This window comes from Podarcis cretensis (genome assembly GCF_951804945.1).
Source record: "Podarcis cretensis genome assembly, chromosome: 13".
In the NCBI taxonomy this organism is placed as follows: Eukaryota; Metazoa; Chordata; class Lepidosauria; order Squamata; family Lacertidae; genus Podarcis; species Podarcis cretensis.
Window position 1 is genome coordinate 50,858,813 of NC_137182.1, and position 23,745 is coordinate 50,882,557.

General features: G+C 48.9%; 1 protein-coding gene and 1 long non-coding RNA gene across 2 annotated transcripts in view; one reads left to right on the plus strand and one right to left on the minus strand.

Annotated features, from left to right (window-relative positions):
* The window catches only part of CPNE6 (copine 6), a 35,776-nt gene extending 25,263 nt beyond the window's left edge, over nt 1–10,513 (plus strand). The window contains exons 10-17 of the mRNA XM_079951943.1: nt 246–305; nt 1,094–1,227; nt 1,303–1,357; nt 1,467–1,518; nt 3,756–3,889; nt 4,921–5,154; nt 8,504–8,677; nt 10,185–10,513. Of these exons, the coding sequence (XP_079808069.1) occupies nt 246–305; nt 1,094–1,227; nt 1,303–1,357; nt 1,467–1,518; nt 3,756–3,889; nt 4,921–5,154; nt 8,504–8,626 (792 nt within the window). The 3' untranslated portion in view covers nt 8,627–8,677; nt 10,185–10,513. The remainder of the gene's footprint in view (nt 1–245; nt 306–1,093; nt 1,228–1,302; nt 1,358–1,466; nt 1,519–3,755; nt 3,890–4,920; nt 5,155–8,503; nt 8,678–10,184) is intronic.
* The window catches only part of LOC307202364, a 237,422-nt gene continuing 221,525 nt past the window's right edge, over nt 7,849–23,745 (minus strand). The window contains exon 3 of the long non-coding RNA XR_013832852.1: nt 7,849–7,994. This is a non-coding gene — a long non-coding RNA (uncharacterized lncRNA). The remainder of the gene's footprint in view (nt 7,995–23,745) is intronic.

Consider the following 23,745-nt stretch of genomic DNA (forward strand, 5'->3'; position numbering starts at 1 on the left):
GATCCTTCCTTTTCTTTACATTTCCAGCACTTGTTACATGTTTTAAACATTTTTGCAAGCTTAACCGGGGTAATATACCATCTATATACCATTTTCATAATATTTTCCTTTAACGTCATACATGCAGTGAATTTCATATTTTCAAAGGCTGACCAAATCTCAGGGGTGTGAGTGGGGAGCCACCAGAAATTGGGGGAATTTGAAAATGGCTGACAATATTCCTTTCCTCCCTTTTCCCTTTGCAGATGGAGAAAGTTCACACCTTCCTGGATTACATCATGGGTGGTTTACAAATTTCCTTCACGGTAAGAAAAAGAGAATTATGACTTTGGTAATATTATTGTTTATGAAAAGTATTTTTTTTCCTTTTGTCTTTTTTTGTTTGTTTGTTTGCATTTTGGAAAACATGTACAGTGGTACCTCAGGTTACATACGCTTCAGGTTATAGACTCCGCTAACCCAGAAATAGGGCTTCAGGTTAAGAACTTTGCTTCAGGATAAGAACAGAAATCGTGCTCTGGTGGCGAGGCGGCAGCAGGAGGCCCCATTAGCTAAAGTGGTGCTTCAGGTTAAGAACAGTTTCAGGTTAAGTACGGACCTCCGGAACGAATTAAGTACTTAACCTGAGATACCACTGTATATAAATGTGTTTATAGTGTTAAAAAAGGGGGGGGAGAAAAGAAAAGAAAAGAAAAAGAGAATTAGTGGGCAAAAGTCCTCAGGAGGGCCAGGAGGGGGTGAACAACTCAGGGAAGATCTACCTTGGTGTAAGGCACGTTCCTTCACAAGTTACGTTCAATGAGTGTGCAGTGTGTGTATCTTCATGCACAATGTTCACCAGAGCGCAGGGTCTGTGTGCCTGTTTACACGGCAGCCGAGCTGCACAAATCGACAACGTTGCACTCTTTGCACTTTTCCGGATTTTGGGGCGCTGTTCTCTGATCAAGTAACGTGAGGGAAATTGCAGGTTAGGGAGTGACAGTCTCAAGCCTCCCCCGGCGAGCTCGTTGGCGAAACGGGGGTGCGACCCCGGATTTTGTCAAGAGGACACCATAACCCCGGTGCCCCCCGCTCTGCTTTCTCGCTCGCCCAGGTGGCCATCGACTTCACAGCCTCCAACGGAGACCCCCGCAGCGAACACTCCCTGCACTTCATCAACCCGAAGGAGCCCAACGAATACCTGAAGACCTTGTCCTCCGTGGGCGAAATCTGCCAGGACTATGACAGGTACCCTTTGCGCTCTGCACGCGGGCAGGAAGCCGTGCCCCTTGTTCCTCGGTGACCCAGATTTTTCTCTTCCAGCGACAAGCAGTTCCCGGCGTTTGGCTTCGGCGCACGGATTCCTCCAGACTTTGAGGTAAACCCCGGGGGACTCTGGGGTCAGATTAGACGGGGCTGGCGGTGAGTCATCCATCCTCTTTTGTTCTCGCTTGGTGACCTTTTTCTCCTCCTTTGTCTTTTCCTAGGTGTCTCACGATTTCGCCATCAACTTTGAGCCGGACAACCCGGAATGTGAAAGTACGAAGATCAGATGCGTTTAGGAAAGGCCGATGATTTAGAGCCTTTCTCAACAGGGGGATATTTTAGGGCAGAGGTTGAGACTGAAAACCTGGGGCTTTTGAGGGATCGGCGTGTGTGAAGGAATGAATGACACTGGAGAGGAAGATAGCTCCAGAGGCCTTAAGGAATAAAAACAGGGATGCAGTCCAGACATGAGCTGTAAACACACCACACATTTAAATCGCAACCACTACAAATTTCCCTTACGGAGCTACAAATCTCAGCACCCCTTAACAAACTACTGTTCCCAGGTCCTTTGTGGGAAGTCTTTTAAACATAACATGTGTACAGAGCCTCTGTTGCAAAAACTTGGGTGAGGATAGGCCATCGTTTTCCAGCCTGACGCCCGCCCATCTGACTCTGGGTGGCTTCCAACATATATAAAAAACATAATTAAACATTAAAAGAAACTTCCCTCTACAGAGCTGCCTTCAGATGTCGTCTAAAGTTTGTAAAGTCACATATCTCCTTGGCTCGGGGGTCAGATAACTGCCTTTACCGTATTTTTCGCTCTATAACACGCACCTGACCATAACACGCACATCGTTTTTAGAGGAGGAAAACAAGGGAAAAAACATTCTGAATGAAACAGTGGATGTATCATTTTTGTGCTTCATGCTGTGGCCACAGACATGTGATCTGATGGTGAATTTGGGGTGACCCAATGCAAAAATCCTGAGAATCCCTGTGGATCCATGCTTTGTAACCACGTTTTTGCACCATTGCAGCCCCAGGCAACAGTGGGTGCGTGATTTTGGGGGGACAGGCTGTAGCCATGGACATGCTATGTGCTCTGATGGTGAATTTGGGCTGACCCAATGCAAAGATCCTGAGGATCCATGTGGATCCATGTTTTGTAACCACGTTTTTGCACCATTGCAGCCCCAGGCAACAGTGGGTGCGTGATTTTTGGGGGGCAGGCTATAACCATGGACATGCTATGTGATCTGATGGTGAATTTGGGCTGACCCAATGCAAAGATCCTGAGGATCCATGTAGATCCATGCTTTTTAACCACGTTTTTGCACCATTGCAGCCCCAGGCAACAGTGGGTGTGTGGTTTTTGGGGGGCAGGCTGTAGCCATGGACATGTTATGTGATCAGATGGTGAATTTGGGCTGACCCAATGCAAAGATCCTGAGGATCCATGTAGATCCATGCTTTTTAACCACGTTTTTGCACCATTGCAGCCCCAGGCAACAGTGGGTGTGTGATTTTTGGGGGCAGGCTGTAGCCATGGACATGCTATGTGATCTGATGGTGAATTTGGGCTGACCCAATGCAAAGATCCTTAGGATCCATGTGGATCCATGCTTTTTAACCACATTTTAAGTGGGGAGGGAAGAAAAACACAGAAGGGACAAGGAGCAGGAGAGGGGTGTGCAGAGAAGCAGCTGGCTAAGAATGCAGGAGAGGGGTAGGGAGGAAAGGAAGGCAAAAGTTTTCCCTCACCTACCCACCCAAGCCAGCCAGCTCTCTCTCTCTCTCTCTCTCTCTCTCTCCCTCCTGCATGTTTTCAGCTTTCCCCTCTGCTTGCCTGGAGGGGAGGGGCTTTCCCTGCTCTTTGTTCCGTTTGAGCAAACACAGCAAAGAAACAGAGGTGGGTGGGCAGTAAGACCCTGAGGCAGAATGCCGGAAAGCAGCCGCTTCCTCTTTTCAAGTTTCCCTTCTAGGAGACGCGCGGTTTGATTTTTGCCTGCTTTTTTTTGCCTCCCCTAGCACCAATTGGCTCCAGGGACCACACATTCGCTCAATAACACGCACAGACATTTCCCCTTCCTTTTTAGGAGAAAAAATCTGCGTGTTATAGAAGGAAAAATACGGTAATTTTCTTCGATGAAAATAATAATAATAATAATAAATTTTATTTATATCACGCCCTCCCCAGCTGAAGCCAGGCTCAGGGACATCCTAAGGAAAAGCGGGACATTCCAGGATCAAATCAGAACCCAGGACGGCTTCTGTAAATACAGACTGTCCTTGGAAAATAGGGACACTTGGAGGGTCTGGACCTGCGCCAAATGCATAATGCGCTTGGTGCCTGGTTAATTTTGAACACTGTTTGGCCACTATGAGAACAGGATTCTGGACTAGGTGGCCATTGACTTGATCCAGCAGGCCGTTCTCACATTCGTGGTAAGGAAGCATTTCTGTCACCTGAGCTCCTTCATTTCCTGTCCATTCGTCCCCCACAGGGATCGCCGGCGTGATTGAGGCCTACAAACGCTGCCTGCCCCAGATCCAGCTCTATGGACCAACCAACGTCGCCCCCATCATCAACAAGGTGGCGGCTCCTGCAGCTGAGGAGGAGAAAACAGGGCTGCCAACGGTACGTGAAGATGCGCCGGGGGGGCACATTGGGGCAGGAACATTTGGACGCAGGTAGCGCTGTGGTCTAAACCACTGAGCCTCTTGGATTTGCCAATTGGAAGGTCATTGGTTCAAATCCCCACGACGGGGTGAGCTCCCATTGCTCTGTCCCAGCTCCTGCCAACCTAGCAGTACGAAAGCACGCCAGTGCAAGTAGATAAATAGGTACCACTGCGGCGGGAAGGTAAGCGGCGTTTCCGTGCGCTCTGGTTTCTGTCACAGTGTCCCGTTGTGCCAGAAGTGGTTTAGTCCTGCTGGCCACATGACCCAGAAAGCTGTATGTGGACAAATGCCGGCTCCCTCGGCCCGAAAGCGAGTTAAGCGCCGCAACCCCATAGTCACCTTTGACTGGACTTAACTGTCCAGGGGTCCTTTACCGTTACCTTTACAGTGGTACCTCAGGTTACAGACGCTTCAGGTTACAAACGCTTCAGGTTAAATACAGTGGTGCCCCGCAAGACGAATGCCTCGCAAGACGAAAAACCCGCTAGATGAAAGGGTTTTCCGTGTTTCGAGGCTCTTCGCAAGACGAATTTCCCTATGGGCTTGCTTCGCAAGACAAAAAAGTCTTGTGAGTCTTGCGAGTTTTTTCCCTCCCCCCCCTTTTTTTCTAAGCCACTAAGCCGCTTAGCCGCTAATCCGCTAATAGGGATGCTTCGCAAGACGAAAAAACCGCTAGACGAAGAGACTCACGGAACGGATTATTTTCGTCTTGCGAGGCACCACTGTATTCTGCTAACCCAGAAATAGTACCTCGGGTTAAGAACTTTGCTTCAGGATGAGAACAGATGGTGCAGTGGCAGCAGGAGGCCCCATTAGCTAAAGTGGTACCTCAGGTTAAGAACAGTTTTAGGTTAAGAACGGACCTCTGGAATGATTTAAGTTCTTAACCCGAGATACCACTGTATTTGGAGCAGAGGAAAGGAGCCCAGGGAGGCTCTGGCTGAGTTTGGGCCTGGGTCTAACCCCGCCGCCTCTCCCTCTCCGCAGAAGTACCGTGTGCTGCTGATTCTGACGGACGGAGTGGTGAGTGACATGCCCGAGGCGTGTGACGCCGTGGTCCGGGCCTCCCGCCTTCCCCTCTCCATCATCATTGTGGGCATCGGCAACGCCGACTTCTCCGACATGCGAGAGCTCAATGGGGACCGCGGGATGCTGGAGTCCGACGAGGGCCGGGCCGTCCGCGACATCGTCCAGTTCGTGCCGCTCCGTGAATTCAAGAAGGTGAGGGAGCCTCCCCAGAGACTTCAGGACGCAGATATAAAAAGAGGTCCTTCTTTGCGTGGTTAAACTATGGAACTCACTGCCACAAGAGGCAGTGACTGTCACCAAAGCTAGATAGCTTTGAAAGAGGCTTTCAGTCACTACTAGTTACTGAGCACACCCCCAGCTGCTGGGTGTGGCCCCAGTCCCAGGAACAAAGAAAAGTCTACTGGATCAGGCCAGTGGTCCATCTAGGCCAGCACCCTGTTCGCACAGTGACCAGCAAGACTCTGGGAGGAGGTGCCAATAATAATTCTCTCTCCACCCCTCGGCCCAGGTCGTTTTATTCACAAAAGAACTTTTTACACAGTGTTCGTAAGAACTAATCAGATTTCCTCTGAGCATTTAAAAAAAAAACCACGTGGGACAAAGTCAGATCAGAAGAAATTCTTTTAACTACAAAGAAACTATTTCCTACTTGAGCATGCATATGTAGTTGAGAATAAATAAAATAGGAATAAAAGGAGGAATGCATCCAGCAAACCCGGAGCTCATAAACAAGAGTAAACAGGAGACGAAGGATGGCAGTGTTTACCTTGTGAACTCTCTTCCTGGCCCTTAAGATCTATCTAAAGATTAACAAACTACGTCAAAGTAACCTACTATCTTTATGTACTGAGGATGCCCGGTGAAGCAACTGGCCTGTGTTTCAGAATGCTTATACGTGCCTGTCAGGCAGAGAGAAAGAAAATGGACAGTAGAGAAAATGGGCAGAGATGCAGAGGCTTGTGGGATTTGGTCAGAAATTATTGTCAATGAATCAAACCCAGGCAACACCATGCTTTCATTGCTGACACAATGGCTTGCTCCATATTACATAATTCCTCATAGTAATCGCACCTGACCACTACAAGAGCATAGCCATTGTGGCTAGTAGCCCTCTCAATATATTTGGCTAATTTTCCTTTTAAAGCCATCCAGGCTGGTAGCCGTCGTCGCCTCCTGTGGAAGTGAGTTCCAAAGTTTAATCCTATGCGTTGTATCCTCCAAAACCAACAGGGTTTGAAGCACCCTCAAAGCCTGCAAAAACAAATCCGCTCTCTGGCGCTGTCCACGCCTGAGTCTCCTGTCCTGTTTCCTTCATCCCCCAGCTAAGCAGGCAGGGTCTGCTCAACGGCTAGTAACCACCAGCCATCAAGAGCCATCGAGCAAACGCTTTCTGCTTGCAGACTCTGAAAAAGTCAAGAGAGAAAGAGAGAGAGAGATGGTCATTTTTGCTTTCCCAAATGGGATGCTTGTGACAGCCACCGTCTATTGCTCGGGCTGTACTATAATAATAATAATAATAATAATAATAATAATAATAATAATAATTTATTACTTGTACCCCGCCCATCTGGCTGGGTTTCCCCAGCCACTCTGGGCGGCTTCCAACAAAGATGAAAAATACACTAAAATGTCACACATTAAAAACTTCCCTGAACAGGGCTGCCTTCAGATGTCTTCTGAATGTCAGGTAGTTGTTTATCTCTTTGACATCTGGTGGGATGGCATTCCACAGGGCATGGACCATATGCTCTCTTCCCCCCTCCGGCATTCAAACGTAGTTTTTGCGCCCCTTTTGTTGGGATGCAAATAGAGGCTAGGAGAGTATATCTATTTAGCCTGGAGAAGGGGGGTCTGAAAGGAGGTACAATGGCCATCTTCAAATATGGAAGATGGGAAATGGAGCAAGCTTGTTTTCTACTGCTCCAGAGGGTAGGACCCGAAACAATGGATCAAAGTTATAAGAAAGGAGATTGGGAATAAACATCAGGAAGCACTTTCTGAGAGTAAAAGCCGTTTGACAGTGGAACGGTCACCCTTGGGAGATTGTGGAATCTCCTTCTTGGAAGTTTTTAAGCAGAGGTTGGGTGGCCAATGAATGGTTTAGTTTCCTGCATTTCAGAGAGTTGGACTAGATCAGGCTTCCTCAACTTCGGTCCTCCAGATGTTTTTGGCCTGCAACTCCCATGATCCCTAGCTAGCAGGACCAGTGGTCAGGGATGATAGGAATTGTAGTCTCAAAACATCTGGAGGGCCGAGGTTGAGGAAGCCTGGAATAGATTCTATGATATTTATTAGAGATTTTCCTTCCTTCGTCACGTTTTCAAGTTCCTAGAATCACGGGAGGCTTTCTCAAAAGCCTTACCAAAATCAAGGTACACTACATCCACAGCATTTCCCTGATCTACCAAATTTGTAATTCCTAACCAAAAAAAAAGAAATCAGAGTGAATCCCTTTGCAGCTTAAAGAGAAGCTTAGACAGGCTAGTCTTTGCTTTTTAGTTGAACAATCCAGGATGCTTTAAGGCAGACTGGATTCTCCTGCTATTTCCCCCTTTTCTCCCCCTTAAAACAATAATCGCAGAGAGAACCTTGCAAAAGGTAAAAATGACATTAACTCACTCGGAATGCTTGTTGAAGAGTAACAGCTGCAGCAGCTTTGCTCAGGCGGCTTAAAATGTTGATTCAGTTACAAAGACATCCTTCGGTCTAGCTTAAAAGGGTGAAGCTCGGACCTAGCTGATGTTCCCTCATTTCTGACTTGGGGGGTGAAGAGACGAAAAAGAGAGGATGAGAGGAAATATTTAGCTATGCCCTCTGCCTGTCAGGGCTCAGTGGGAGTGTCTCTCAATACGATTCAATACGATACGATAATCTTTATTGTCATTGTCCCATACAAAACAACGAAATCGAAAAAATGTACATCAGACATTGAAAAACCAACAAGCCTGCTATCCCAGCTATCCCAGCCTGGTTAACCCCCTAAAAACTCTGATACCCCATAATTAAATACAATATACTCCCACAGAGACTACCTTACACTGCGTTTAAAACCAAAATCGCATTTGGATAAAAATTGTTTCTCAGGTGGCTAGTCCTAGTCTTTATAACCCTGTCCCTTCTTCCAGAAGGCAGAAGCTGAAAGAGATCATTTCCGGGGTGCGCACTATCCTGCGCTATCTCTGCAGCTTTCTTATGGCACCTGGAAGCATAGATTTGCTCCAAGGTGGGAAGAGTGCACCCGATTATTCTCTCCGTAGTCTTTACAAAACAGCATTGTTTTTTCCCTGACCGTGCAGCTCCCAAACCGCACACACAGATCGTAAGTTAATACACTCTCCACAGTACAAAGGTAAAATGCCATCAACAGGTCCTTTGAGAGATTATTTTTCCAGATTCTCAGAAAATATAACCTCTACTTTGCTCTCTGCAGCAAACTTGCAGGAAAACTCTGTGAGCTTCAGCCCCTGTCGTGTGCCCTATCTAGCAAGGCACAGATTGTTGGTTTGATTGCATTTTTAAATATACTTTTTTCCTTGTCTAGGCTCCACCCAACGCTCTGGCCAAGTGTGTTCTGGCTGAGGTCCCCAAACAGGTGGTGGAATACTATGGCAGCAAAGGCATCGCCCCAGCAACACAGAGGTCCTCTTCTCCCCTGCCCCAGTGAGGCCCACACGCACCTATCCCCCCATGGGCATGGTCTGTCCAGCACCTTAATGTGAGTTTCACGAAAGGGGGTGTGTGGGGGCAGGAAGCAGATGGAGATAACGGAGACATGGGAAAGATGGAGATTGATGGGAGAGTGGGAGGGTGTTGACAGGAGGAAGGAGACAGATGGGCTGAGAGATGAGATCCGGTGAAATGTCAAAATGGGCCCCAGCGCTTGAATTTCAACAAGTGGAGTGTGTGTGGGTGTGTCCTGGGTTCAAATTCCCCCCCCCCCATAGCCAGGAACGCTACCTCACAGGGTTGTAGTGAGTGAAGAATGAGGCAGCAACTACACAAGCTCATTTATTTTATTTATTACATTTATATTACATTTACATTTATATTATAAGGGACGCGGGTGGCACTGTGGGTTAAACCACAGAGCCTAGGGTTTGCTGATCAGAAGGTCGGCGGTTTGAATCCCCGCGACGGGGTGAGCTCCCGCTGCTCGGTCCCTGCTCCTGCCAACCTAGCAGTTCGAAAGCACGTCAAAGTGCAAGTAGATAAATAGGTACCTCTCCGGCGGGAAGGTAAACGGCGTTTCCGTGCACTGTTCTGGTTCGCCAGAAGCGGCTTAGTCAAGCTGTACACCGGCTCCCTCGGCCAATAAAGCGAGATGAGCGCCGCAACCCCAGAGTCGGTCACGACTGGACCTAATGGTCAGGGGTCCCTTTACCTTTACCTTTACCTTTACCTTTACCTTTACCTTTACGATCTCTTCCAAGGATCTCAAGGTATGCACATGGTTTTCCTCCTCCCCATTTTATCTCCACAACAACCCTGTGAGGTAGGTCAGGCTAAAGAGATGGTGACTGGCCCAAGGCCACACCCAGTGAGGGTTGTGGCCATAGCTGTCAACTTTTCCCTTCTCTTGCGAGGAATCCTATTCGGAATAAGGGAATTTCCCTTTAAAAAAGGGAAACGTTGACAGCTATGATTGTGGCTGAGGGGAGATTTGAACCCGTTACTCGATCCGTTACGCCGCACCATCTCTCCTTCGAAGAAGGGTGGGTGATCAACCTGATCAATCAAAATCAGAGGGTCTTTGGCAGTGGCAAAATGGCAGGTACGTCCCAAGATGGCTGCCTTTGAATTGTGGACCGCTATCAGTTGGTGGACAACTGGAACGCCAGACGGAAGGCAAGTTCTAGAGATGGGTGGGCTGTTTCGTCATCCCGTTTCTATTTGCATACATGATGCCTCTGGCGCAAGCAATGGGCGCAAGCAATGGGCAATCATGGCCGCTGGTGGAAGCGGGGCAGCGTATTTTCCCACAATGCTTCAGAACGAAGCGCTGGGGAGGGGGCGCAGAATGGTGTCCGCAGGCAGGAGGGCACCCATGGAAAAGGGGGCCTACTGTATGTCCCCTCCAGTTGAAGACTCCCTGAAATCTGGACCTGCCCCCTGGAGGGGGCGGCTATAACGTGGGCCCCCTTTTTTGAGACATGCGCGCAGACATGCGCTCACCTGGGCTCACAGGTTCTTCCTTTCTTGCCCTCCCCTCTTTCTCTGCGCAGGTGCCTGTTTCTCTTTTCCCACACCTTTGTCTTCCAGCCCTCGGTCCTGTAGGCGCCCTCCCACCCTCCCCTCTGCCTCTTCCGGTGGGGAAGAGAGAGAATGAGAAGGAAAGAAGGAAAGAAAGAAAGAAAGAGAGAGAGAGAGAGCGCACTTCGCCTCTGGCCTTGGGCCTCCACCCACGACTCAGGACGGCAGCGGGAACTGCATTCCATCCAGACGTTCTCAGCTGTTCCCCATCTTCCTCCTGCCCCCCCTCACAGATCCTCACCCCGATAAGCCTGCGACTGTGACTCCCATCTCCTTTAATAAACCAGCTCTCTTGAACACAGCTTGTCTCCCCCCAAAAAACTGGGCTCTCTTCTTTCCCCCTCCTTCTTCTCTCCTCTTCTAATCTCTCGCGAAAGTCTAGAAAAACAGGAGACGGTCGGCGCCTGTTTTCGCAGCGGTGAATGTTCATATTTTTCTTATTGATTAGAACCATTCGTCGGCTTGCTTTCTTTTTTGCAAAAAGTTAACTCAAAGCCAATTACAGCCAGCAGCTCTGCTTCAGTGGAGATCTTTAAACAGGTCATCGGTCAGGGATTCCTTAGCCGTGATTCTTGCATTGTGACAGGTTCAGCTTAATAATAATAATAATAATAATAATAATAATAATAATAATATTTATACCCCACCCATCTGGCTTGGGTTTCCCCAGCCACTCCAGGTGGCTCTCAACAGAACACTAAAAACAGAATAAAACTTCAAACATTAGATGATCCTCGAGGGTCCCTGATTCTGCGAAATAATGCATGCAACATAAAACAAAAACAGAGTGAAATTTAATTTAGTGGAGAGATTATCGATATTGGCCAGCAAATGTTGGCAATCCCATTTCCTGGCATTTGGCAAGAGCACATGCCTTTGTTCCGGAGGCAGGCAGTGATCTCAGAGGAGATGTGCCAAGCAAACCATATTGGGATCAGGACCCAGACGGGAGATGGGGGGCTGGGAGAGAGAGAGAGCACCCTATAGGCACCATCAGGGGTTGTCAATAGGGGAAATAAACCTACTAAGTGGTAGAAACAATGGCTTAGCATTAATTAATTAGATTCTTGTGCTGCAGGACACAGGAAGAAAACTCTTTTCTCACTCTCTCTTGCACCACGTCTCGTTTTATAAACTGCTGATCCTGGCCAGATTCAGCCAGGAAATTTGTGAAGGGTGCCTCTAAGCATGCACAGAGTGCCTTAGCCAGACCACTAAACAAGGAAGCACGGCCAATCTGTTCCCCGTGACCCATCAAAGGACACAGCAGCTTACGGGTCAGGCTGGAGCCCCGGCTGCTGAAATTGCCCTCTGGCTTTGAACAGCTGCGCAGCAGACAGAAATTCAACAGAGAGTGCTTCGCCCGGGGTGAGCTGAGGCCTATGACAAGAAAGTAAACATTGGGCCAGCACTGTGTCTTTCGGAGCCTCGGTTTCCTGTACGCCATAAAGAATTTATGCCTGCTTTTTCATATTTCCTCCCCCGAGAGCCACGATGGAGCGTGCATTAGAAGATGCTACGTTCGCTTGCATAAAAATCCAGAAATGGGGCGAGGAGTGGATGCCTGCAACCTCCTTTGCTAAGTTGCTTCTCCCTTGATAAACAGCAATTCTCTGCAAAGTGAGGGGCCCAGAAAACACTTGCCTTTACTTATTTATGCAGAGCGCCCGATCGCATATGCGGTTCTTGGAGCTGGCTGTTTTGAGTGCAGTCACGCAATGCTGATAAATGGAGGAGGTTGGCTGCAGAACTTTCCCAGTGATAGCCCGGGGCCACAATAAGCTGGGTGGGAGATTCCCTAGGATAGAATTGCGGGGGAGAAATTGGATTAAATTCACATTTGAAGGTGAACCTATCTATTTCACACTCTCTGCTTGCTTTGGGAGGTAGGGCCTGAACCAACCAGTGGTGTAGCGTGGGTTGTCAGCACCTGGGGCAAGGCAAGTAATTTGCGCCCCCTAACCCGTGGATTTGCGCCCCCTAACCCTAACCCCCAGATGTTGCGCCCAGTGCGGCCGGCCCCCCCTGCACCCCCCACGCTACGCCACTGGAACCAACGGATTCAAATTCCATGAAAGGAGATTCCGACTGTACATTAGAAAGAATTTTCCAGCGGAAAGAGCTATTTGAAAGTGGAACGGGCCCCCTCAGAAAAGTGGGGGGGCTCTCCCTCCTTAGAGCTTTTTAAACAGATGTTAGATGACCATATGTCAGGAATTCTTTAGCTATGCACTGCAGGGGGTTGGACTAATTTATTTGGGAGGGGGGTTCCCTTCCAACCCCACCCTTCTATGGCTCTAGGAAACCACCCGAGAACAAAACCACAACCATCTTTTGACATTTGCACTTCTCTGAATTTTGCAACGCGTTTCTTCGACGTGTGCAAAAATGCACATATATGCCAGGCCAGTGATGTGTTAAAATGTATTACAGTGATACCTTGGTTCCCGAATGACTTAGTTGTCGAACAAAATCAGCTCCCGAATGCCACAAACCCGGAAGTGAGTGTGCCAGTTTGTGAATGTTTTTCGGAAGCCGAACGTCCGACGCAACTTCCTCGACTTCCAATTGAGTGCAGGAAGCTCCTGCAGCCAATCGGAAGCCGCGCCTTGGTTTTCGAACCGTTTTGGGAGTCGGACGGATTATGTTTGAGAACCAAGGTACCACTGTACTAGTGAAAACGCACTGCATTCATGGAAATCGCTTTGCAAAAATGCACGTGTTATGGACAATAGCATGGAAACACACATCTAAGATCCTGATGGATTTTCACAAGGACTTTTTAAGAATACACCTTGCAAACCGAGGTGGAGGACTCAAGAATGACAAAGTGAGAAATTGAAAGAAACTGAAATTGTCAGGTTCATCGTTCAAAAATGCTGGGATGGAGGGGGGCGGTGAAAGGGGGCAACTCTAAGGAACTGTTTGATCTTCCATCAACTAAAATTGCCCCCTTGAGGGAGAATTCCACAATCTGGGGGCCACTGTAGAAAAGGCCCTCTCTCATGTCACACACATAAAAGAGAGAGAGAGAAAAGTATTCCAATAAAATCAACAGGCTTTAAAAACAAGGAGGCATAATGATATAATTAGGATATGGATATAGGCAACAGAGTAAGAACAATCATACGTAATAAAACTATGCGTCCGGGTAAGATCGCATAAGCAGAAAAGGTTTCAGCAGATGTCAAATCTGGACAGCAGAGGCAGGGAGGTTCAGAGGTGCTGCCAAACTAAAAGACTGGTTCCTTGCAGGTGATATGGCGCTTGTAAAAGTGTCTGTTCCGCTGATCAAAGTGGTCGACAAGGCATGTTCAAATGTGGCAGCTAGACTGGTGACTGGGAGTGGCCGCCGGGACCATATAACACTGGTCCTGAGAGACCTGCATTGGCTCCCAGTACATTTCCAAGCACACTTCAAAGTTTTGGTGCTGACCTTTAAAGCCCTAAACGGCCTCGATCCTGTATACCTGAAGGAGCGTCTCCACCCCCATTGTTCAGCCCAGACTCTGAGATCCAGCGCCACGGACCTTCTGGCACTTCCCTCTCTGCAAGAAGCGAAATTACAGGGAACCAGGCAGAGGGCCTTCTCGGTGGTGGCGCCCGCCCTGTGGAACGCTCTCCCATCAGATGTCAAGGAAATAAGCAGCTACCTGACTTTTAGAAGACATCTGAAGGCAGCCCTGTTCAGGGAAGTTTTTAATGTTTAATGCTGTATTTTAATATTCGATTGGGAGCCGTCCAAAGTTGCTGGGGAAACCCAGCCAGATGGGCGGGGTAGAATAAATTATTATTATTATTACTTGTTGAAGTATACTTGTCAAAGTATTAAACAAAATGGCATTACCTCTGAGCATGTGCAGAGTGAGGCCTCCTCACCATGCAGCGGCCACAACCAGCACCAGCTGGGAATTAATTTATTTAAAAGGAGGCAAAGACGACATTTGCTTTTTTCTTCCGAGGCCCTGTTTCCCAAGCTGGGCTGTGATGAGTCTCCTGGCATGGTTTCCTTCCATTGCGGTGTTCCCTCGTCTTTCATTTGTGGTAACCTCTGAGAAACCCTATTAATCTGGTGGTGATACTTAGTTGTTCTCCTGGCGCCAAGGCTGTTTTGGGAATGGAAGCTGGCCGTGGAATGGTTTCTGAATACATCAGGTCCTGTTACTTAAAAAGAACCCGCTGGGTTGAATCCATAATCAGAGTAGACCCAATGAAACTAATGGATTTAAGTTTGTCATGTCCATCCAGGCTAAGTATAGCTAACATATGGCCCATTACAATGGGGCAGTTCTACACCATCCATTCAAAGCACATTAAAGGTAAAGGTAAAGGGACCCCTGACCATTAGGTCCAGTCGTGGCCGACTCTGGGGTTGCGGCGCTCATCTCGCTTTACTGGCTGAGGGAGCCGGCGTACAGCTTCCGGGTCATGTGGCCAGCATGACTAAGCCGCTTCTGGCAAACCAGAGCAGCACATGGAAATGCTGTTTCCCTTCCTGCCAGAGTGGTACCTATTTATCTACTTGCACTTTAAGGTGCTTTCGAACTGCTAGGTTGGCAGGAGCAGGGATCGAGCAACGGGAGCTCACCCCGTTGCGGGGATTCAAACCACCGACCTTTTGTTTGGCAAGTCCTAGGCTCTGTGGTTTAACCCTCTGCACCACCCGCATCCCTCAAAGCACATTATTTTCCTCCAAATAATCCTAGGAGCTGTCATTTGTTAAGGATACTGCAAATTGTGGTTCTGTGGGTGGAAAACTACAGTTCCCAGCATTCTTTGGGGGAAACAAAGTGCTTTATGCATGCATCGGGTGTGCTTTAAACTGCTGGTGTTGACCCCTTTCCCCAACCTTAAGCATTTATGCACAGCAGCCGCCCTACTTACTCAGAAGTACCCTTCGCACATGCTCAGAAGCAGTCTTTGCCGTTTAGCAAACTGCAGGTTTGTGCCATGTACACCTTCTGTAGGTGCCATATCCACTCCAGCTCTGAAATTTGGCAGGTGCTGACTCGAGCCAGCTCACAGATACAAGGCAGCAGGAGCGGTTTGCTCTGCAGACGCTTTCTCGTGATGTGGAGCGCACGGGCTGACATGCGCCAGATTGGATTTGCTGTTGTGCTGAGTGCGCCGCAGAACCGGCCGCCTCAGCTAAATCGGAGTCCCCAGGCTACGCGGTGATTACATGGAAGCTTCCTACCCTGGTTCTGCTCTCCGCCAGAACTGCTTTCAAAAATTCCTTGAGGCTTAAAAGGTCGGCGTTTATCAAGCTGGTGTCTTGCAAAGTACACAAAGGAACGGTACCAATTTGAACTTGTGTTCACAGGAACCCCTGACTGCCTCAGAAGCCTCTCCTTGCTTTCTTAGCGTGAGATCAGCCATGGCGGAGAAGCCACCTTCCAAATCAGTTTGCCAACACATCTCCCATGCTCCCCTCCCAGAAAGCACACTTTTTACTCTCTCAAGTCGACCCAATAGGCCCAGCGTAAATGGTTGCAGCTATGGGTACCGTACCCCTTCCTATCGCCATCCCAGTTTCAAATGTCATCCCACAGAGGATTCTCACAATTCCCCAGATTTCTTGGGGGAGCCGTGATGCTTAAACTGGTATAAAACTGATGTTTGAAGGGCAGGTATATTCTAGGAAGGTTGCCATTCTGTGCTTCCCATAATCCTTTGCAGGATGCAGGAATTTGTCAGGAGACAAATGAACAGGGATGGGAAGGGTTGGGGGTGTGGAATGAGGGGTATTTTATTTTGTTAAGTTGTGGGTGAACATATCAGATGACACAGCGATTCTGCAGATAGCTCTTGTTTATTCACAGGCCAGAACAGAACTGAACTGGAGGGTTCAGCCAACCTGCTTATATAGAGCTCAGCTACAAAGCAACAGTAACAACTTTCTGTAACTATCCAATCACTGAACGTCACTTCCAATTCCTTATTTGCATATGTGGACCTGAGTGAAAACTATCTACAGAATCCCCCTGCTGGCCCAGGGTGAGAACTTCAGTACATAACATATTCTCCCCCCCCCCCCAACCAATCCCTAAATGGCAGAAGCCTTTGTAGGGTCCATTTTCTGAAGTAACTTTCACAGGAGCAGAACAAAACTCTCCCACTTACATGCACAGGCCAGCTTTTTTGTTTACAGGAAAACTAAGTTTATGAGTCTCATTTTGCCTTGATGGCAGTCCATTTCTATTCCCCCCCCCCCAACACCTTGCTAAGATATTTATCACTGATGGCTTTCTCCGTGCACAGGGCATTCAGCGATTCCCATTTTGCTCTCGGTGATTCATAAATAATATCAATTTTTCTCCCTAATGTTTCCAAGAGTGTGTGCATGCGTGCTACTGTTAAATCACACCTGCTTGCGGGAGCCGTTATTATCAGAAGATTTGCATGGGGGGGGGGGTATTGCTGTGTCAGCCCCAGATCTCAGATGCAAAAGTAGTATCCCCACCACTTCCTTTGGTATCATCAGATATATTGCTTGCGTCTGCGTCTCTGAGATGGCATTATGAATTCTTGCAGCTGTGGAATTTTTAATTATGCTCCAGCGCTGTTTGTGACCAAGTCTGATATTTGGGAGCTCAGAGTGGGAGGAAGCGGAGATCCTAAATTTCCCTGCCTGCGCATCCTCCAGCGTTGTTTCATTTTTCGGTGAAGAGAAGCACCAGCCGCTCCAAGCTTTCCTGGAAGGTAGAACACCAGCCCTAAAGCCCTGCTCTCTGCAGAATCAAAAGGAAACACTCCGCGTGTGTGCTTAGTCAGCTTAGTTATGTTAATTGCTTTGTTACGGTAAAATCTGGGTGCGAGGCTGCTCTGCCACCCAGCTCGTCGGACTAAGTCCGCGGGTCCCTGCGGAGGAAAATGAGCTCAGCCGGAGACAGGAGCAAGCAGCAGAAGATCCAAGTTTAAAGCGCAACAGGTTCAAGGCGAGATTAAACAGTGAGAAAGGGGTGACATGAACTTTTGAAACTTCCCTCCATGTCCCAGAATACAGTGCAAAATACATCCCAGTTACATCATGAATACATTAAGAAGAGGTTGGGTTACACAGATTAACATATGGAGGAGGGAGGGGGGAATATGCAGAGCTGGAGATATGCGCAGATAAGCACATCCTGAGTACCGGTGATGAGAAGACAATGGTCCATGTACTGGCATTGCGTGGAGGAAAGGCTTGGCAGAGTGATTTGACAGGATTAGGGTCTTGACACCTTGCTTGAGGGATTATGGAGGAGTTTGTTAAGGGTGCTGAGAGTTGAAAGGAGATGCATATTGCCCTCAAGAAAACTACAGTTCCCACAATTCCCTGTTAAGAGGGATTGATTGTTAAACTGCTCTGATAATTGTAGCTCTGTGTGGGGAAGAGTGGGAATCTTAACTACCAGCAGCCTTAGCAAACTACAATTCCCATAATTACCTGAAGGAAGCCAGGGCTGTTTTAAATGTATGGTGTGAGTGTGGCCTATGTCTGGTACAGGAGTCGGCTTCCAGAACCTCCTGGGCCAATTTAATAATAATAATAATAATAATAATAATAATAATAATAATAATTTATTTCTACCCCACCCATTTGGCTGGGTTTCCCCAGCCACCCTGGGCGGCTCCCAACAGAATACTAAAAACACAATAAAAGATCAAACCTTTAAAAAAAAATGGAGGTGCAGGAGTATGGATCTTTCAGAAGCTAACCCCAAAATTGTTGAGCTTTTTTTCTACCAAAAACCACGCAATTTTTCGATTGACTTGTCTAAGATCCAGGACAAAGCTCCGTCTTTTGGAAATCCCCCCCCCCCCCGGATATCAATTCCACCTTCGAAATCCCGGAAATATCCGGGAAAACCCAACGTATGGCAGCCCTAATCAGGCTCCTTTGGGAAGCAGGTGTGTTGCCCTTGTTCTGTCTCCCCAGGGTCACTTTCTCTGGCCACATCCACACATTTAAAGCGCTTTTGTACCACTTTAATCCCCATGGCTTCCCCGCTAAACAATTCTGGGAGCCGTAGTTGTTAGGAGAGCCCCATTCCCCTCCATCACAGAGCTGCAGGGGTCCAGGAAAATCCATCCCTCTTCCCAGGGAACTCTGGGAACTATAGCTCTGTGAAGGGTCTCCAAACAACTACATTTCCCAGGATCCCTTGGCGGAAGCCATGAGTGTTTATAGTGGCACAATGGCGCTTTAAATGTGGATCTGGGGGCTGGTGTTGCACATCAAGGGGGGACTTTGTGGGCTAGACAACCTCGCAGGCTTGTTGTAAAGATAAAAGGGGAAGGGGAACCTGTGCACTACACTAAGCCATTTGGAGGCTTTGAGGAAAACAACGACGAAAATAAAGCACATTAATAAAATTGCTGTTGCAGTGCTGGGAGAAAGGGAGAAGTGAGTTAGGCCTGGTTGCTAGGCAACCGCTCGGGCCTAGTTAGTGACTGCAAGCATCTCCTGGCTGCTTTGCTGGGCAGTGAGATAAGGCATGGGGGGTGAGCTCCATGGTTGCTAGGCAACCACAGGTTGCTGCATCCTCTGACCCACGGAGAAATCTGAGGGCTCCCTTGGACAAAAAAACAAGGACAGCAGCCAGGAATACCGGAGCAAATCAGAAGCCAGTAGGCTTGGTCTTTATTGAAGACTGTCGAGACAGGACTCCCACCTGCCACAAGGTGGAACAAGATGGAAGCCCCGAACAAAAGAGAACCCAAACTTTTATTAGCTGCTTAATCCCCATGTCACATCCCCCCCAACTACATAACTCATTCATCACCGTTACATTATGAAAGGGGAGGTCTGGTGGCAGTAATCTGAGCATCCTGGACTCTGCCCCCATGGTTCTCCTTGCCCTCCACCAAACACCCATCAAGTGTAACAAAAGAGATCTTTACATTTCCCTGTTTCCCAGCCAAGTTAATCACACCCTTTTGTCTTCATCTGGGTTTGTTATTTCTGGAATGGCTACCTGTCTGGCACTCAGGTATCAGGAGGCCAGGGATTATCACTCAGGCAGAGGGGCTGCTGAGGAGCTGAGCTCACATGTCTATATGAATTTCTGAAGTTTTCCCAGTGAGCCAGTACAGAGATGCATTTATCAGTGAATTCTTACATTTGGTATCGTGCAGCAAAGGCCCTTCGAATAGATAGGAAGAAACTGTGATGAAGAGTTTTGTGGGGACAAATCACAAAAGTCACAAAAGCGATTGTGCTGGTTTTGGTAGAAGGCTGCATGTGCATGATATCTGCTGGAGGGGCAACACCCCCCCCCAACCTATACATAAATTCCTGCAACAGGTACCAGAGAGATGCCTAGGGAGCAAATCCTGGCAGCCTGATGAGCTCACTTACCCTGGCACCTTCCCCACCCACCTCCTGCTAGCCTGGCACAACCGTCCCTTTGGACCAGCACAATGGGAACAGCATAGCAAGATGTCCTGGGACTTGGAGGGAACTCAGTTGGCCGGTGTGCTCTATAGAAGAAGCCTCAGATTGTGGCGGGGAAAGTAATTGAGGAGGAAGCGGAAAGTGGCGCCGTGGCAGGATGCTCAGAGCAGCTGCCCGATGGATGCCGCATTGCAGCCAGTGAAGAAGGAAACCCCAAGGCAGATTCGCACGGGAGTCAGCCTTCACTAGGCGTGAGGCTCGCTGGGTTCTCTCAGGCCGGTCGTGGTCTCCCCCTGCCTAACCCGCCTCGCATGGTTGTCGCCGCAAGATAGAAGGCAACCACTACTAGGCCGCACTGTGGTCATTGGAGGGAAATGAACGGTGCAGGTGGGGTGCCAGAAGAAGGAGAAATAAGGGTAACTGCGGCTCTGATACACAATTGTGCAGCTGACACGTGTGCATTCCATACGCTGCAGAGCTTAAATTTAAGCTTAATAAAGTGCGGTGCATTCTGCTGGTGACTTGGCAACCACCAGCTTTGCTTTTGCTTCCCCTTGCAGAATTCAGCCTAAGAGCCTGTTCTGCATGTCCATGCTCGGAAACAGCAGTCAGTGCTTCTGACCGCATGCAGAGTGCAATTCCCTTGTCACTGACTCTTCACACAGCCTCACGGCCAGAGGATTTGGCACCCTGGGGGCAGGTTGGCTGGAGTTTGAGACCTCTTTCTGTAGAAATTAACTACAGTGTGCTGTAGCAGTTCGAGTGTTGGACGAGGACCTGAGAGACCAGGGTTCAAATCCTTACCCGAAGCTGAAGCTCTCTGGGTGACTCTTGCACTCCTACTCAGCTTAACCTACCTCGTAGAGCTGTTGTGAGGACAAAATGAAGGGGAGAACCACATACGCCGCCGAGCTCCTTGGAGAAAAAGGTGGGAGAAAATGCAATAATAATGAGGGCCAGAAGCATGGAAAACAAAACAAAACCCAGATTTTTCCTTCAGTCTGCCCAAACTATTATATCTCCTGGGTCTTGGGTTATATTCTGTTCTCAGTGACATCCTTTTTAATGATAAAGTGATAAAGAGTTTGAATAGCTCTGGTCGGCAGAGCACGATCTCTAAATCCCAGGGTCAGGTTCGAGCCCCAAGTTTGGTAAAAGCTTCCTGCATTGCAGGGGTCAGACTAGATGACCCCTGGTGCCCCTTCCAAAGCTACAATTCCATGAAGGCTTTTTAGTGGGGGGGGGGTGTCTCCCGGATAGATGCGGTTGTCGCTTCCCTCGCCCGTTTCAGAACAATTTAAACGTCGGCTCTGCAGTGAGAGCTCTTTTCCTCCTCCTCGATCAGCGTGCCAGATAGCCGCCCACGCCTGCCCCCCATCCGCTGGGGGAAGCTCTGTATTTGGGACACTGTCAGTAGGAATTTGAAGAAGCAAAACAAAAACACAATCTCTCCCACTTTCAACAGAAGGAGAGAAACCGAGTGTGCCTTCCTCCCCTCTCTCTTTCTCAAGGCCTCGTAGATGGTGTGCAATGCAGTCATCTGTTCTCCCACCTCGATGCCATCATGTCCTAAAAACAACCCCCCTCCCCAGGGGCCGGCTGGAGAGGGGAGGAGGTGGGGAGCAGAGATATTAATTACAGGGATATTCATTAAGAGGAGAAAGGGCAAATATGGGATTACAGGCGACAGGGTGGCTACCGAGAACGGCACTCCCCCCTCTCCTTTCCGACGAGAAAAAGCCCGGGCAGGGTGCCAGCCTTGGGCACAGGCCAGCTTTGCAAGCAGAAAGCACATTTCACAACAGCTCTTTGGCAGGGTTCCTGGGGTGGGTGATAGCAGGGCTGAGATACTGGCAGGGGGTCGGGGCGAAAGACCTTGGGGAACTTATCTGCAGAGCTGAGCATATGGAAGTGCCCCCCTTTCTGCCCATTCATCTTGCCCACTGGGCATCAGACATTTGGAGAACCCACAAGCAGGGCCGAGAAGTAAAAATAAAATACCGCTCCACTTGCCTGACCTGCCAGCAACTGGTAATCAGGGATAGAGTGCCTTTGAACGCTGAGGATCCATTCAGCAATCGTGTTTAGAAGCAATCTAAGGATCTTCGCCATAATCTTCCCCCTTTTTTCTGTTAATCGGGGTGTTGAAGCCAAGAGCTGCTTGGGTATGATTGAGATGACGGGCTGTGCATATAAGAAGGAAGAATTGCTCACTGGATCAGGCCATTTAGTCCAAAATCCAGTTCTCACAGGGACGCAGGTGGCACTGTGGGTTAAACCACAGAGCCTAGGACTTGCCGATCAGAAGGTTGGCGATTCGAATCCCTGCGATGGGATGAGCTCCCATTGCTCGGTCCCTGCTCCCGCCAAGCTAGCAGTTCAAAAGCACATCAAAGTGCAAGTAGATAAATAGGTACCACTCCGGCGGGAAGGTAAACGGCGTTTCTGTGTGCTGCTCTGGTTCACCAGAAGCGGCTTAGTCATGCTGGCCACATGACCCGGAAGCTGTACGCCGGCTCCCTCGGCCAATAAAGCGAGATGAGCGCTGCAACCCCAGAGTCGGCCACGACTGCACCTAATGGTCAGGGGTCCCTTTACCTTTACCTTATACCATTCAGAATTCCATTATTGCTTCCATCAAAACTTGTTTACACTGTTGAATTTATCTTAATGCTGCCAGCATTTTCAGGTGCACACAATTATTTCCTATATATTTAATAAATGTTTCCCAATCTTCTCTAAACGTATATGTTCTGGCGGGAAGTTAAACGGCGTTTCCGTGCGCTGCTCTGGTTCGCCAGAAGCGGCTTAGTCATGCTGGCCACATGACCCGGAAGCTGTACGCCGGCTCCCTCGACCAATAAAGCGAGATGAGCACCACAACCCCAGAGTCGGCCATGACTGGACCTAATGGTCAGGGATCCCTTTACCTTTACCTTCATCAGTTCTCATAGTGGCCGGCCAGCCTCTACACTACAGCAAGCCTGGAGAGTGTCGGCATCTTTGGGAAAAGGGATGAGACCCTTGAGGGGAATTCGGTGCCCCTGAAAATCTAACCAACCGTTTTGTTTTTTAATGTGCCGAGGCCTGGCTTAAGTGAGAGGGCTCCTGCCTGCTGGCCGGCATCAAGTCGGCCGCTGTGAGAACAGAATGCTGGACTAGATGGGCTCTTCTGGAAGCAATAAACAAAGTGCCTCTGAGCACGTGCAGGCTGCTTTTCTTCCATTCGAGAATCACAGCCTTGCCCTCGTAGGCACTGCTTTGAGTCCCTGCTGGGGAGCTTTCGGTTTCTGAAGCGAGCGTGCATGGGCACGATCCTTAGCACTTAGGGTCGAGCTCATTTGTACCCAGGTTGCAAAGCCAGTTCAGTTCACAGCGGAGCATGCTTTGCCGGAATCCCAGGCCTAGAAGGGTGGGGAAAACCCTAACCCAACTTACATCCATCATGCCCCCGATCTTGGGTATCATTGTATGCAAATCCCTTCGCCCTCCACCAATAGCTCATATTTTTAATCGCAATTTAGTCATACTTTATGTGGAGGGGAAGGAGGAGGAGGAGGGCAACGGAGGAAAGCAAACCTTGGGGTCAAGGAAGGCTACGGACCGTGTGGGGCGAAACTGCCAAGGAGACGCCAGGGCTCAGGACAGCAGCCAACTTTTGCAGCGGTTCTGCCAGGCTGATCTGAGATCCGCGGCTTTGGGGTCTAATTACAGAGCTGCCAGGAACCAGCCTGGCAAGGCAGCTGGCAGGCGGTCTTTGTGTCACCCTCCTGAGAGGGGGGGCATTTACCCAGCAGGGGGCGCCACACAGAGGCAACAGCCTATTATGCATCCATCTGCAGCCCAGCCTCCTAGCAGATGTTTCTGGGAACAAAAAATAATAATTGGGGGTGTCCCCAACTGCCACCTCTCAGGGAAGGAATAGGGAAGGGAGTTTTGATGAGTTCTTGGGAAGTGCAAGAAGGGAGAAGGCTGCTGTATTTAGGTCTTCCAGGCTTCTCGTTGTGGCATCTGGGGCAGATTAAGACCTTTAGAGGCCTTGAGCACTTAAAAGATTTTGGTGCCCCCGTATATATCTAATTCAGAATTCATCATGTGCTGAAATAAACTGAAGTCACTGCCACATGAGGTAAAAACCCACTCAGGCTGTCCTA